The 16,138-nt window shown below is 33.5% G+C and overlaps 4 protein-coding genes and 1 non-coding gene across 5 annotated transcripts; 3 read left to right on the forward strand and 2 right to left on the reverse strand.

Moving 5' to 3' along the window:
* Window positions 1-3,244: 3,244 nt before the first annotated feature.
* On the forward strand, window positions 3,245-3,317 carry TRNAR-ACG. The gene has a single exon. It is a non-coding gene; the product is annotated as a tRNA-Arg (tRNA).
* A 169-nt stretch (window positions 3,318-3,486) lies between these two features.
* On the forward strand, window positions 3,487-4,542 carry LOC17888557. The gene is made up of 3 exons (XM_023784138.1): window positions 3,487-3,746; window positions 3,900-3,974; window positions 4,071-4,542. Exons 1-3 carry the CDS (start codon window positions 3,572-3,574, stop codon window positions 4,373-4,375), a joined length of 555 nt encoding a protein of 184 aa, XP_023639906.1. The 5' UTR covers window positions 3,487-3,571; the 3' UTR covers window positions 4,376-4,542.
* Window positions 4,543-4,558: 16 nt separating this feature from the next.
* Window positions 4,559-6,537, reverse strand: LOC17888555 (aspartic proteinase CDR1). The gene has a single exon (XM_006296457.2). The coding sequence runs from the start codon at window positions 6,129-6,131 to the stop codon at window positions 4,572-4,574; it is 1,560 nt and encodes a 519-aa protein (XP_006296519.1). The 5' UTR covers window positions 6,132-6,537; the 3' UTR covers window positions 4,559-4,571.
* A 2,566-nt stretch (window positions 6,538-9,103) lies between these two features.
* Window positions 9,104-10,392, forward strand: LOC17889138 (GDSL esterase/lipase At2g42990). Its single transcript, XM_023784973.1, has 2 exons — window positions 9,104-9,472; window positions 9,560-10,392. The coding sequence occupies exons 1-2, from the start codon at window positions 9,104-9,106 to the stop codon at window positions 10,241-10,243; spliced, it is 1,053 nt and encodes a 350-aa protein (XP_023640741.1). The 3' UTR covers window positions 10,244-10,392.
* A 220-nt stretch (window positions 10,393-10,612) lies between these two features.
* Window positions 10,613-13,046, reverse strand: LOC17889240 (transcription factor JUNGBRUNNEN 1). Its single transcript, XM_006294632.2, has 3 exons — window positions 12,821-13,046; window positions 11,701-11,975; window positions 10,613-11,088 (listed from the first exon to the last, which is right to left on the reverse strand). Exons 1-3 carry the CDS (start codon window positions 13,014-13,016, stop codon window positions 10,723-10,725), a joined length of 837 nt encoding a protein of 278 aa, XP_006294694.2. The 5' UTR covers window positions 13,017-13,046; the 3' UTR covers window positions 10,613-10,722.
* Window positions 13,047-16,138: the final 3,092 nt, after the last annotated feature.

The raw sequence follows: 16,138 nt of genomic DNA on the forward strand, positions 1-16,138 counted from the left end.
AAATAAAAACAGAGGAATCAATTGACCAATAATGAATTGAAGATTTTGAGCTAACCAGAGCTAAATTTCATATATCCAGAAGGAAATCATTTTAGAGTAATGGTTATAAGCCAAAAAAAAATCATAATACAGCAAGGAAGTATCAAGTGTGTACATATAAGTTACACAGTAGTGGGGTTAATGGGGAAAAAATAAAAGTTTGGTGAAACTGGTTTAGTGGGAGAAAGCTTTGTTTGCAATGGAGGAAACAAGGGAGAGAGAGAGAGGAAGAAGGAGTGAGCAGTGAAGGGAAAGCAAAGACCATGGATTTGTCAACTGTAAACATTTATAGCTGGTTGAAGAAAATAAATTGGATATTTTTACAATTTTTATTTTCCATTATCTAAATAAAGAATAAAAAATAATTGCTAAAAGAAAAAAAAATGAAGAGATAGAGATAGATAGATAGATAGATAGATAGATAGATAGATAGATAGATAGATATGGGTAGGGGTAAAGCACAGAATAGGGAATTCCCAAACACAAAGGCTTTGGAATTTTAGGTCAATATTACTATTATTATTCTCTCACTCTTCAATATTGTACTTTACCATTTTTTTTTCTTCCTTTCACATGTCAAGTTTGGATTCTATCAATTTCTTTTGGGGGAATTTCAAAAATACCCATTTTCCAATACCACTTTTTAAAAATACTTTATCAAAAAATCACAATAAAAATTGAAATTTATCAAAAAAATATGTATAAACTTTTATTTATAGACACAAATTATCTTTACATGTGTGTAAATTTATATATATATTTCATAAGTACCGTATAAATACCTTTTAAAAATCATATAAAAAGCTTATAAAAACTGTGTAAACCTTTTAAAAACCTTATAAAAACAATATAAATACCGTTTAGAACCTTTTAAAACCTTCTAAATATTTGGATTTAGTCTCCCAGTAGTAATGATGATCTTGATGTACCTTATTAACTATATAAAAGTTTATAATTTTTCATATTTGAAAAAGGGTATTTTTGAAAATGAATAAAAAGAGGGGTATTTTTAAAAAGGGGTACACCAAAAGGGGTATTTCTCAAAAATTCTCATTTCTTTTTACATTCTTTTTTTTTGTTTTCTATGTACTTCCAAGTATTTAATTATGCTATATAAGCTTATTGAAGACTTAATATTATTATTTTTTGTGATAATGATGAATAATATATGGTATTCAAATGCACAACTAGAAAATTTATGTCTTTTGTGTTTGGGGAATGTTACAACTCATAAGTCATATGTAAGAAACCAATGTACCTTTCTTGGAGAAAATGAATGAATTCATGAGAGAGATAAAAAAAAAAACAAAAAAAAAAAGCCTTTGATGGAGGCTTTACGTGAAGCATAACTTTTGGATAAAGTTTGATGCCAGAAAACAAATTAAAATCTTATATACTAGTAGTAAGCTTGTGTTAACATACTGATTATTCATTTTTGGATAATGGTAAGTCCCTAATAATGAATGAAGTATATATTATAAAGATTGCAATTGCATATGTTGTTGGTCGTCGTGTGATTGGTTGATGGTGGGTGGGAGGGTTACAGGCTAAGGCCAGGTTTTTGCAGAGAGGAAGGAATGGCCAATTTTTCTTTTCTGAATAATTTGTTTTTGTTGCCGCCATGTGATCATGTGCTCCTCACGTGTCTTACACCTCCTTTGAGTTTTAGATTCTTCCTCAACTCGAGTGTGTTTTATTCCCTCCCCCAAAGTTATGTGATTCGTCACTTATATAATTATGTGATTTTGAGGTCAGAATGTGTTATGGAAAGTCAAGAAAAGAATGATTACTGTTTGATCGAATTATTAATACCAAGATTTATACTATTATTTCTCCATGTGTGCAATTTATGCTATTATTGACACCCATACGTCACATTTCCCTTTTACAAAAGAAACAAAAAAACGTCTCTTTAGTTATATATATAATGAACCCATATGGGGGTGATGGCGCAAGTTGACAAGTGTCATTAGAGTCTGATCAAGATTTCAAAATACTTCAAATTGATTATAATTTATGTTCAAAAAGTTGTCAAGTTTTGGTAAGGAGAATGATGAATTGTATTCAAGTTCGATTGTAAAAGGAAAGAGATTTCATAACCTAACAACTATTATTTGGATTTAGCTCTAAACAACGTAGTTGAAAATAACTACCGCGCTTGAATCAAACTAGCTAGTTGAACTTGCACCAACATATAGAGACACAGTGCAAACAAAACAAAAAGAAGTCACATATTACGTATAGGTAAGGTTCAGTCGTCGAAGATTTAACTATTATATTGTTTCAAATTCTATAAGAATTGAAGTCACTTATTATAAGTGTAATTAAGCTTCAGTCGAATTATTTAAAACAAATCCAGTTGTCGTATATTATACACACTTGTATATATATATCTGTTGCGTTTCCTTTATGGTAACCCTTTATAGATAAAGATTAAAGATAGCTAGATAAAGAGAAAAAGTTTTTCTTTCGTGTGTGATTCATCAATTCCTATGTACCCTCTCTCGTCTCTCCTCCATTCAAACTTTTTATCCTTTGCTTGACCACCAAAAAAGACATGTCTAAGCATTCACAACGGCTATTTCGAGACCGACGATCACAAATACGGCATCGTACATATATTAATACAACGATAAGCAAATTAAATGAACACGTTAACTCTAGTGCATGCCGTTTCAGTTTCAATAACAAGACATCGTTTCTAATTCTGTTTTCAAATGTTTATGTGAACAAAAACATACACAATTAAAACATGCATGTGTACGATACACTACTACGTTTTGTTTTTGTCTAAAACGATATTTACTGGTAAGAAAAGAAGCTTAGAATTTGTATATAGGCGAACAGTTACTGGTTGCATGAGGTTATATATAAATTATCAAACCCAACAATAAGAGGAAAGCCACAACACTTTAGTTAAGAACCAAAAGTATACATATATATATATATATATATATATATATATATATATAAAGAATCATCAAAAATACAAATTTGCAACAAACAAACAAAAAAGTCTTAAATCACACATTTACATTGTTTGATTTCTCTCTTAATTTAATAATAGAGAAACGAAACTTAGAGCTATACTTATAATTGCAAGATCTAAAGAAAAATTCTATCTATCGTCTTCATTATGCTTGGTTTGGAGTTCAGTTGATGATTTAGTACTACGAATACTTAATAAGCTCAAAACGGACAAAAAGACTCCATGGCCCAATGGATAAGGCGCTGGTCTACGAAACCAGAGATTCTGGGTTCGATCCCCAGTGGAGTCGTCGTTTTTTTTTTCGTTTTTTTTTTGCTTTACACGTCACGGCACACGTGTAAACTTTGTAAACGAATTGAAGCGGTTCAATTTGGTCAGAGTCAAAAATATAATAATTGTTTTTTTAATTCCGAAATAATATTTGAAAATTTTCCTGACCTTACAACGAAATTGAAACTTTTGGAATCTCAGAGGAACAGACAGTAGTAAAAGGATTATAAAAAATCGAATTTTGCAGTAGGAAGCTTCGAGCTTTTTCATGTGATGGCCTTGAACTTCTTCCCCGCTTCTCTTCATCCAATTTCGAATCCGTCTTCTTCTCCTCGTTTCAGTCAAAAACACCTCTTTCCGACAACACGTGTCCGCTCCGAGAGAAACGAAATCGGCGTCACTGTGAACAACGGCGACAACAACGATCCTTCTTCATCTTCCTCCTCCGGTACATGATCCAATTTCTAATCTTTTCAATAAAGGTTTTGTGAGATTTTCCAAATTGGTTCGTTGGTGAACTTTCTTTGCCAAAAAAATGATTCTTTTTCTCAATTTGTGGTTTAATTTGTTCTGACAACCGTTGAATTTGTATTCTTTGAAGGTTCTTCTTCTACTTCATCTTCATCAGTACGCACACAACTGGATCTCCTTGAACAGCTAACTTCAACTAGTGAAGGTACATTACATGACTTAATTGCTATTTGCTCTTATATATTATTGGGTTTTGATCAGATGTTATAATCATTCACCTGAGTTGTATGTTAATCATCAGGTTACTTGAGTGATGGTGGTGGTGGTGGCTCGAGGGGATTCACAATTCGTGACCAATTGGCTGGACTTGTTGGCGACAGAGACGACGATTTCACCATTCCATTAGGCAAAAACTTAAAGAAAGTGAGTCCTAAATTCTTAACCACATCTCAGAAAAGGAACATTAAGAGACAAAGCTACCTTAATGAGGTCTCTCGGAGGAATGATTCTGTTTTCTTTGCTACTATTGGCGCCTTTGTACTCCTTCCTCCTTTGGTGATTCTTGCCATTGCTATCTTAACTGGCTATGTTCAACTCTTCCCATAAGTATAAATTTCTTTATTTTCTAAAAATCAAAATCGCATATAGCAGGAGTTGCTTGTAATTACATATGAAAGTATCCACATAGCTTGGTCTTATTGGTACTATGTGCTACTCTTTGTTTGATGAGAGGATTATCCTAAAGAATCAAAGAAAATAGTTTCTGTGTACAATTACTTTATGCTTATAAATCTAGTAGAGGTTATATATTGGCACACTCTGTGGGTGCGTACCCTAGTCTAGACCTCTTTGTATCATAGAGCATATGGAAATTTTGTTGCTGGTAGTTTCCAATGATCGAAAAGGCTGATTTCGGAGTTCCTAGTATTGCCAAACAAACAATATCCTCACTCAACCTAATGAAGGAGTTTTCAACGGGGAAAGTCCAAACTGCTCCATCTGCGAAAGCAATCCCGAGCTCAGGTAGCTGGATGTTCTCCTCTACGCCAGACACATTGAAACAAGGATCAAGGATAGGGAAATCTCTAATCACCAGGTACTTCTCTTTTATTTTCTCTGCAAACTTGTTTTTGATGATCTCATATGCAGGTTGTGCGAAATAACTTAAAGTTGTACCCGAATCAATAATGGTTCCACCAGCACCATCTGATGAGATATTCCATGTTTCTTCAGGTATGTCATCAAGAGCTTCGCCACCGACTAGAATGGATTTGATCTGTACATAGTAAAATGTCTCCACAGAATTCCCCTTCCCGTTCACAAAAGAAGTGAAATTCAGATTTGGGTGGCTTAGCAAATCCTTGTCTTCTCCAAAGATCAACTTGCTACTTACATTGGTGTCGCTGCTTCTATCGACAAGACAATAGGAAAATGAATGACCGTAGAGAGAATGAAGTTGGGAAGAAAACGAAAGAGGTCCTCTTCCTAACCCAAGCAGACCTGAAGCACCACGGAATAGGCCTCGGTTCCAATGGCCACATCCAAACATCATATTTTCCAACTTGTACTCCAGGCTTTCTCCTTCAGTGGTTGTGAGATTAATGGTGAAGGTCTCAACCGCGAAATCTCCAGTTGTGTTTGACCTGTCTCCATACCAGTAGAAATAAGGGCATGATTGGCTATCTGATTCGCACTGTACTGGAGGATCGGGTGATGAGATGAGGCCGCATCTAGGGTCATTGCATGTTATGTTCTTGAATGAAGTGGATGTTTTGGGGTCATAAAATGCACCTTTTTGATGGAAACAGTCGTGGCAAGGTAGGCATTGGAGCCAGTTTAAGTCACTCCCAGTGTCAAGAATCAATGAGAAGTGTTTTGGTGGTGTGCCCACAAGCACATCCATGAAATATTCGCCAGAACCTAGCGTCATACCAGACTGAAGAGTTGCTACCAGCTTCCCCGGTGAAGCCTCTGGAGCTTCCACCGAAGAAATATCTGAGGTAATCTTCTTCTTAACCTTCTCATTTTTCGATTTCTGAAGCCGTGCGTGAAGCGTCTGAATTCTTGTGAGGTCTTGGATTTTAAGATCAACAACTGAATGTGTTGTTCTCTTTGTTTCTTGATTAATCGTCACCGTGTCTCCTGTGTGATCCTTGGCAGGATCATGTTCAGTGGAGGATAAACCGCAATAGTTGCTTGTCGAAGTAGAAACAGAACTGAAATGCATCGGATAGTGGGAATTAAACCCATGAAGAGATGAAGAGTTATACTCACGTCTCTTGGAAAGAGTTCTGCAATCCCCGGAAAGTGGTGAGACAATGAACAAAATAAGGCCAAGGAATATACTTAGTCTGGTCGACATTAAGCTGCTGAGATTATAAGAAATCTCCGGCAACCTATGATAAGAGAAAGAGAGACCTATGATGAGAGAATGGAGTTATAGCCTCATTAAGGACAAAAGAGGAGGAGCGAGCTAACATAAAAAGAGGTAAGGGGAAGTATATGATTTTGTTTAAGTCAATGGAATCAAACCGAAGATCAAATAAATTATAAATAAATGACAACTCGATATCTATTTGACTGAGACTGAAAGCCATATATCATGATGTCAGGAAACAACAATCGCAGATAATATATTAGACATACTAACAGAATATCGTAGGTGGTCTTCTCTTCATGTGAGACCGATTCAAACATGTGGAATCTTTATCAACAAAAATATTCGAAAATTTGTAACGTTTTCGTTGAATGTGAAATTTTTTGTTTAATAGTGCTATCATACTTATTTTGGTCGTACTTCATCATTAGTAAAACTTGATATGTGTAATATTTTATAGTAGGCCTTACTATATATTAAACAACCTAATTTGCAGTGTAATAGTATATTCAACTAAATTATTCTTTTCACTACTTGTCACATAATCAGATCAAACGCACATCCATAATGCGACTTTTTAATTAGAGAAAATGTATAATTTAATAGAGAGCATTTTAAAGATCAAATAGGTTATTATACTTTAATTGACTGTAGAAATGTCTTTCTAAGTGTGTGTTTGACTGTGACTAACTAACCACATATAAACAGTTATTCAAATACTTTATGTAAAATAAATAAAAAGCTTGAAGAAACAAGAACCCATGTTGGAAATGCACCAAATCTTAAATTTTTGAAAATTTAAAAGTTTTACTTTTTCTTTACAAATATTATTCTTGTACTGTAGACAAAATATTTATATATAATAAGTTGATATTGAAAGGAATGATGATAAAGTAAGAAAATTCTATAGAGACAGAGATAGTGTCATATTATAGTTAATTATCAGCTTATTACTCAATTTTTCATTCATACTATTCATTATAAATATATATATATATATATATATATAGTAGAATATAGTGAGGAATTTCATGAACTGCTAAATCAAATAATTTAGTAAATGTATGTTGAATATCTAGAATAATTATTTTTATAAAGTGATGGATCAAGTTGAAAAAAATGTAATCATTTTCACATACATGTATTTTTTGTTAAGAAAGCAAAAGATTCGAATTTGACTTTCAGAATTATACTGTGTAAGTGTAACGTGTTCCTAACCAAACTGTAATGAACTTAACTAGTTACATTCAGTTTGTTATAATCCAAACCAAACAATTCATTTCAAGTGTGCACGTAATTTCAATATATATATTCCACCTTGTATATTGTTCAAAACTTTTTTTTTTTAGATGCTGAATATTGTTCAAAACTTCGTTCTTTTTCTCGCTTTTATTCGCTATAGTCACGGGGTTCAAATTTACTTTTCGTATTCAAAAAACAAATGCTTCATGTGTTTTGAAAAGTTAATATTTCATTTTCAAAATCATGTTTATCGGCATTATTGCAGTGTAGCCGATATGTTTGACGTTACAAAATTTGGCAAATCGTTAGTTTCTCTAATATGAAAGGCATCATGAACCACTGAGAATAAACTGAACAAAACACTCTGCACACACAATTGCACGACGTCAAAGACAGTGATTAGCTTTAACGAAGAAAGTGAAAGACTCCTTCCAACTTGGAGTGTTTAGTCAGTTTTGCCTAGAATCTACAAAAAAAAAAAAAAAAAAAAAAAAAAAGATGGGTACTATGCTGGTATAAAATTTTCTAATTTATATGCATAGTAAATTTTATCCTCTATTTACATATGCTAGAATTAGAAAATATCTTTGCCCAAAAAAAAAAAAAAAGAATTAGAAAATATCTTCTAATTTACCTCATGTCAATCACATGTGTAACAAATGTTTACAAATTCGCTAAAAAGAATGGGTTGACTACATAATAAAAGACGATTTGCCATCCCTAATCAAATCACAAAAACTATTTTTCTAACCTTTAATCTTGACGTTGACGGCTTGACCTAATTATCTACAGCTACCAAAACATTTTTAAAGGTATATATAATTGACGAGGCTATATGATTGTTACGAATCATGTGATTCACGGGGTCAGGCGAAATCATAAAGTGTGGAGGTGCAACCACCAAAAACTGTCTACGTACATTATTTTAAGCCTATATACAATTTATACATCTCTTCTACATGTGTCATTTCATTTATTACCTCACCACCTACTTATCTCACTATAACCAAAATTTAATACCTCCTTTGTCGACCTACCACTTCCACAGTATTTTCTTCGACAGTCTTTCTTTCTCCATATTCAATTATTTGTGTTTTCTTTTTTGTCACACTTATGTTATACCAGAAGAATTATCACCTTGCAGTGGTGTGGCGTTTCACTAATATTTTACTATGAGTTCAACCAAATTTGAATGTGGTATGCATAGGGTTGTGAGAAAAATAGTGTTAATTCTTTTTTTTTTTTGTTATGATGAAAATTGTGTTACTTTCACCAAAATAAATTTATATATCTGCACAAGAAAACTGCTTAGTTTAGGTAGATATCTGTTAATGTGCGCACTGAGCATGCATGCATTATGTATCATACAACTACCAAACTTCCAATTCAATAAATACTTCCTACTATGTCCCTTTTGTTTGGTTCTTTCATTAATCAAATTTAAATAAAGTTATGAAGAAAAAAAAAATTCAATCCCAATTAAAGAAATAAAATATCAATAACAACAACATCTTAAATCTCATGTTCCTAAAAGAAATAATAGATTATATAGCACCGAATTCGAATAACTTATAGTACACTGAAATTAACCCAGTTCGTAATACAAGAATTCGTACATATCTGTTATTAAAGTTTATTAAATACTATATAGTATATGTATATATACTGAATGAAATTCCTAGGTACCATCGCCGCATGCTAAACAAGTTGTTGGCATGGCAACACATTATTTGTCACCATTAATATTATGCATTATTTTGGCCACTCTTGTCTCCATCGTCGGAGCAAAAGTCCCGGCGATTATAGTCTTTGGTGACTCTTCCGTAGATTCCGGCAATAACAACTTCATACCAACAATGGCCAGAGCCAATTTCGAGCCTTACGGTCGTGACTTTCCAGGTGGACGCGCCACCGGCCGCTTTTGTAACGGTCGTCTCTCTTCCGATTTCACTTCCGAGGCTTATGGCCTCAAACCGACAGTGCCAGCCTACCTTGATCCGTCTTACAATATCTCTGATTTCGCCACCGGAGTTTGCTTTGCGTCCGCTGGCACCGGCTATGATAACTCCACCGCGGATGTGCTTGTAAGTCCACCATTCGCTTCAAAATACCTTGTTCATTTCTTGCATAACAAGATATGTCGAAATGATTGTCTTGTTTTGATATTTCAGGGCGTGATTCCATTATGGAAAGAAGTAGAGTACTATAAGGAATACCAAAGCAAACTTTCAGCCTATCTTGGCCACCGTAGAGCCGCCAGAATCATCAGAGAGTCTCTCTACTTAGTCAGCATAGGAACCAACGATTTCCTTGAGAACTACTTCACATTACCGGATAGGAGATCTCAATTCAGCATCAGTCAGTACCAAGACTTTCTGATTGAGATAGCCGAGGTGTTCTTAAAGGATCTTTACAGACTCGGAGCTCGCAAAATGTCTTTCACAGGAATCTCGCCAATGGGATGTCTACCATTGGAGAGGGTGACGAATCTTGACGACCCTTTTAGCTGTTCTCGGAATTATAATAACTTGGCTGTTGACTTCAATGGGAGATTGAGAAGATTGGTGATGAAACTGAATAGAGAGCTTATTGGGATTAAGATTTTCTTTGCTAATCCTTACGATATTATTTGGAACATTGTTACCAAACCTGATGTTTACGGTCTAGAGGTATCTAGTTCTGCATGTTGCGGCACAGGATTGTTCGAGATGGGATTTCTTTGCGGCCGGAACAATATGTTAACTTGCAGTGATGCGAATAAGTTCGTTTTCTGGGACGCGTTTCATCCTACCGAGAGGACTAATAAGATTGTGTCTGATTACTTTTTCAAACATCTCAAGAATCTGTTTCATTGATCATAAATTCTTATTTAATTTTCTTTATGAGTACTACCTTTTCAATCAGTCAGATACAATTTCGAAGATTAGAGCTTTGAATGGGATGTGAAGAAGTTGAAAAAAAATCGAGGAAATGAATGGTTGCTTGAGCAAGAAGTATCAGACAATCACCCAATCGTTTTTTTTTTTAATCGTAATTTTGTCTTAGATAAGTTTTCACCTAAATACATCCAAGAAATTTTTTTAGATTTTATTTAAATATTGAACTATACTCTAACTTTTTTAAAGAGTTTGTTTAATAGTATTAGCTTCATGTACGTCCTTTTAAGTTTTAACGCTGTCCAAAAATATTACTCCTCTTAACATATATATATGGTGCAAACTATAGATCAAAACAATTAAAAGTGTCATTACATGATACGTCATTATTATCAAAAACAAAAACAATGGTTTGTTTTATCTTTTTATACAAAGCTGAGAAAAGGAAAAATTTATTACTAGGGTTTAGTGTTGCCATCTATAACAGATCTAAGTTCATCCCAACTTGCGGAGTCTCCGATGAAATCTCCAGTACCGTTGACGTTCCAGAAACTGAGGAAGTTGTTATTATCATTACAGGTATATGTCGGTTGATTGAAACCAACCGCATGTTGGTTCCAATAAGGAGTATGTGGCTGAAGCGGCGGCTCGTGGGACAAGGGCAAGGAATCAACGACGCGGTGACTGGTGTGGTCGGAATCTAAGCTGCTTGTCTTAGAACAAGAGTCGGTTAAGGTGATAACCGGTTTTCGGTTTGGTGGTACGATGGTTGGGTTTCTGTGAGATGTGACCCGTTTGAAGATTCTGCATAGTGTCCATACCTCCTGCGAAAAAACAAGATTGGACCATTAGTATTTATTCCAAACTGTAATAATATCTGAAAGCAATTTATGAATGCGTGATGCACTTTTGTTACGATTATTCAAATCTTCAGATGCTATAAAGAAATTTCAAAAATGCATAACTGTCCATAAATTGTCGTCATTGACTTAATGAAAAGAAAAAAAAGACTAGATAAATCTTGATAATTCGAACAAAAATAGGTCAAACAGCTACTCGAAAGTCGAAATTACATAAACTAATCACTAATGGATAATATTGGAAGAGCTAATTAGTCTTTGTGTGAAACAAAAATTTAGTTGGTCTAAGTTTTAACAAAAAGTTGGGTCCATACTGATGATGATGAGAGAGTATGTGGTGTGGCTTTCTCAATAGCTCTAGCTCGTATGGAAATTTGCATTCATGACTGACTTTTTAAAAGCAATTACAGTTTTAACACCACGAATATTAGAAACTTGTCTCACTTAAAATGGACAAGATGGTTTTAGCCTGATGCATACCTTTCTTGGTTTTTCTTTTAACTTATGTTTAGATTACAAAAAAAAAAAAAAAAAAAGAATTATATTATAATAAAACAAGAACAAAATAATACTCACAGCTTGTAGAGCTGGCGAGTCGGTTTTGGAGGTAGAGGGGAGGCGGAATTCATGCATCATCCAATCGGTTTTGGTGCCTTTACCGGCTGAACCAAGATAGTAAACCAGAGATTTCTTGAGACCGACACAATCTAGGTTGGAGTAAACCGGTTTGTCAATACCAGTAGCTTTCCAGAAACCTGAACCGGTGACTCGGTTTGGTCTAACGCTGTTCCTGTATTTCCTGCCTCTCATGCAGAAGAAGTACCACTCCTTTTCCCCGACGCTGCTCACTCCTATTATTAAGAAATCCACCGTAACAAAGTTCATATTAGTTTCTTGAAAGGTTATTATAGAAAAGGAATACTAAAACACACATGCAATAGTTAGTTATAAGTGTTCTTTTTTGCCAGGAAATCAATGTTGTAATGGTTGAAAGACCAAACCTTTCATTTATATGATATTTGCATTTTAGCAAAAAAAAAAAAAAGAAGTTATAAGTGTTCTATATCTTCATTCGATAGATGATAAAGGCACATTTTATGCATGGCCGCATATATAAGGTATTTGGGTGTTACTTTTTGAAAGTATAAGTGTTTCCTATAAAACCAAAACTGATGGCCACTTTTTTAAACATGTCTATAGTGTCGCATGCATTTCCCAAGTTCCCCATTTGACTAGCAGGTTGTTCTATTCAGATTTTGAGTTTTGTATATTTATATGAAGTTTATATTAATCATCGAGGGTGTTCAATCCATATTTTTTTCGTAATTGACTTCACACAATCAAATTGTTTCTATTAGCTAAGAAAAAGAAGAAGAAGAAAATCGTGGTCTGCTATCTTAATATTTAGATATCTAGTTATCAAAATTGAAATTACCAAGTCGGTTTTCCTAATATACTCTTTTGCTATTTTGTATGTTTCTGACTCATAGGAGATCAAATTGGACATCTCTTATTACTGAGCTACTAATCAATGGGAGAAAAAAAAAACAACTCTTTTCAATAATATGATCATAATTACAAAACAATAAGGAAGCAACGTGATTGATGAATACTTTTAACAAGAAAATATTATTAAAATTGCCTATCATACGAAAATCTAGTTATAAAATAGGTGAGATCCAATAAAAAGACTTACTTGGAAGATCCCAAGGATCGAACTTATAGATATCGATTTGTTTGATAAGTTCGAGTTTGATGGGTTTGTTCTCTACTTTTCGTCGAAGGTAATACCCTAAAAGCTCTTCGTCTGTCGGATGAAATCTGAATCCTGGAAGTGGTGCATCACCTTCTTCTTCATGATGATCTCTACCTAATTTACCTTCGCCACTCATCTTCACTACATCGATCTCTCTCAAATACCAATCAAGTCTCTCTACATAAAAAGTTCCATAATGCATATATATATAGAGAGGCAAACTTTAATCTATTAATGATTATTTTTCTGCGTTTAATTGGTGCTCGGTCAATTACGAATGACTTTGACTATTATTATACACACAACATCACATATAGACTTCCCCAAATATATAAAAAATCATTTTACGGGTATAATCGTTTGTGATTTGATATTCTGATTTATGAATGCGATAATTTTCTACTGTATAATTTATTGCCACCTTTAACTGGTGATATGTTTTATGTAACCTCAACAAATCTAAACTAATTTAGGTCGTGTGGTTGAATTATCAGGATATTTGCCTTCTAAACTTTAAGTTTGAGTAGTTTTTTTCCTTCGAAATTATGGAATTTTTAGAATGAAATTTAGCTTCTCTTGGCTGTGTTTGGAGATATTTATCAAACATACTATATAACAAACAAGAAAAAAGTGTTATACTAATAGTTTAATAATGTTGATATAGGTGGCTATTAAATATTACGGAGAAAAGTCCAGGGAAATGGAACATAATTAACTCATTGATTGCAACTATAATCTATATATGATGTAATAATATATAACCGAAATTCAAACATGTCGTTATCCGTAGTTGTTACGTATAATACAGTAATTATATGAGATTTATCAAATAAACTGTAAATTCAATACATACGTGTAGGTGAAGTCACGTGGTTTGACCATATCATAATTTTGCAAAATAATGAAGAATATATATAAGATATACACAGTATTAAACAAAGATTCTCATAAGTGATGGAACCAAAAGATAACTTTTAAATATGCCTCCATTATAGACTTTTACTATTTTGATAGCCGGGGAGCCAAATCCAAACGTACATGGTACATGGTACATGGTGTATATATACTTAGTCAGGGAGGAGTACTACTTTTCCTGTTACAATCCGAAACATGTTATAAATCTTTTGGACAAATCAACATATATAACTCTGTGTAGAAATATTTCTCACTGAAACAAAATCAGCACAAGTGATATTGTAATAGGCAGAAAGACCAGAGTCCAGGGTATACGTTTGAATGATGAACAAGTGTTACTATCGTTGTTCTTGGGCGGCAACAAATAGCAAGTAGTTATTTACATATTTTTTGCCACACCAATGTTATTTTATCATCATGTACACTTCTATCTTTTCTAACTACACCATTGTCTACTTAATTATTACTATATAAAAAAAAACTCTTAAAATAGCAAATAGGAGTCTTGGTAGATCAGAAACTGGTTGAAGATAGTAAATCATGCATGATGTAAAGATGACGCCTACGTGATCTCATAATGAGTCATTAACCACTCCACTTAACATTATCTTACGAGAAATTAAAAATAGTTGGAATGATTAGTAAGATAGTCCATGAACGAAGTATATCGCCTTTGATCTCAAAACTAGTCTACATGTTTAAAAGATTCGAGCATTTTGAGATCAAAGGATGGCATATAACTTTTCCTTTGCAAGGTTGAAAAATCTCAAAACAACAAAAGTTACTAGAAGTTAAATATATAGGTGAAAATCCGTAGATGGAGTTTAAAACGACGGCATGGAGAGAGGAAATAAGTTTATCGAACTATAACTTAGCTCTCTTGTGGCCAAATGGGAAAATGACTCATTTGATCTATAAAAACATTCAAAGTCCAGATTTTGACTGTTGAATATTATCAATTAAATTCATTATCGAAATTAGAAAATAAAACAAATAGTACTAATAAAAGTTGCCACAACTATATTAGTACGCATCCAATCTTCTCGGGAAGACAAAAAAATAAATTAACAAAGGTTTTCAAAGAAGAGGAAGAGAGAGTCAAAGGAACATAATATCCAAGTTTTCAAACTCCATAACTTTTTTGAATTTACTCGACACGAAAAAGAAAGAAACATTGAATGATGATATATATCAGCATCAGGTTTCTATAAAGGGTATGTTCATACTTCAAACACAAAGAAAAGATTAAACAAGTATCCAATTTAGAAGAACAGTATAGTAAGAAACGTTGGCATTTTGATTTGTGGGTTTATGAATTAGCACTTCATCATGAGGTCGGTGGGAACCGGCATAGACTACTATTACACACAGATTGGTGTGACGAAGATTCGAACCGCCAACACTCTGACGCAACTTCTCTTCGATTATACTTCCTATAAAAAGTAATTTTGTTTCGTTTGTTCATCCAAGATTTTTGACCAAACAATAAAGGAAACGTTTTGGGCCTCTTTCTTATAATTATATTTCCGGGTTTTACACGAAAGGCCCATTATTCAAATCATAAGTCCGCTTATTGTTGTTGCACTTTGCGACGAACCTTAATTTTGTTTTTCAATAACCTTTGTCGAGTTTTCTGTTATATGCAAGAGAATCGATTATTATAATAAAAGAAATAATAATGAATAGAATATGATAACAACGATAATGTTTTTCCATTATCAATATATAACACATTCGACAAAGAAAAAGAGAAAGAAGAATCATTCGTGCGATCGAGTGTATCCTAAGACCACCATTCAATAGATTAGATGCTGTCATTATTCCGTCTGTTCGGTTTATCACAAATCTATGAAAATTTTAAACCAATAGCCTAATCAATGTGATGGATGTGAGAAATAGTAACCGAGACGCGGTATGGGATATGGTCCATTACAGGAGGCACCATATGGTCCACGAATAATTGTAACTACGACAAACATAATTAATTGCATATTTAAAACGATGTGAATCAATAAACGAAGAACACACTATATCCTTTTCGAAATCACGCTGTAGTACATTAATTTGCTGAATTCTTAGGTGAACATTGGAAAGGTCAGAAACTAATTAACTGGAGTAGTCTGTAGTGTAAAATTCTATCAAACAACCAAAATATACGTTCTTGTTTTTCTTCATCATAGAGTTCCTGTAAATGTGAATAAAATGCCAAAAACCATGATATGAAAACGTTATAAAACTCGTTGAGGCTCTCGTCTGCCTCAAATTAAATGAGACCATGCATTGAACTCGGATAATAAAATCACCCTTCACTTATATCGTAGATAACAAAAAAGCACGTAACTT

The sequence above is a fragment of the Capsella rubella genome, unplaced genomic scaffold (assembly GCF_000375325.1).
Source record: "Capsella rubella cultivar Monte Gargano unplaced genomic scaffold, Caprub1_0 scaffold_4, whole genome shotgun sequence".
NCBI classification, from domain to species: Eukaryota; Viridiplantae; Streptophyta; class Magnoliopsida; order Brassicales; family Brassicaceae; genus Capsella; species Capsella rubella.

Coding starts and splice junctions, on each gene's coding strand:
- LOC17888557 (XM_023784138.1), top strand. CDS start 3,572: ATGGCCTTGAACTTCTTCCCCGCTTCTCTTCATCCAATTTCGAATCCG. Junction 3,747..3,899: donor TTCTTCATCTTCCTCCTCCG/GTACATGATCCA, acceptor TATTCTTTGAAG/GTTCTTCTTCTACTTCATCT. Junction 3,975..4,070: donor GCTAACTTCAACTAGTGAAG/GTACATTACATG, acceptor GTTAATCATCAG/GTTACTTGAGTGATGGTGGT.
- LOC17889138 (XM_023784973.1), top strand. CDS start 9,104: ATGGCAACACATTATTTGTCACCATTAATATTATGCATTATTTTGGCC. Junction 9,473..9,559: donor ACTCCACCGCGGATGTGCTT/GTAAGTCCACCA, acceptor TTGATATTTCAG/GGCGTGATTCCATTATGGAA.
- LOC17889240 (XM_006294632.2), bottom strand. CDS start 13,016: ATGAGTGGCGAAGGTAAATTAGGTAGAGATCATCATGAAGAAGAAGGT. Junction 11,976..12,820: donor CGATCCTTGGGATCTTCCAA/GTAAGTCTTTTT, acceptor TCTTAATAATAG/GAGTGAGCAGCGTCGGGGAA. Junction 11,089..11,700: donor ACTCGCCAGCTCTACAAGCT/GTGAGTATTATT, acceptor GTTTTTTCGCAG/GAGGTATGGACACTATGCAG.
- LOC17888555 (XM_006296457.2), bottom strand. CDS start 6,131: ATGTCGACCAGACTAAGTATATTCCTTGGCCTTATTTTGTTCATTGTC.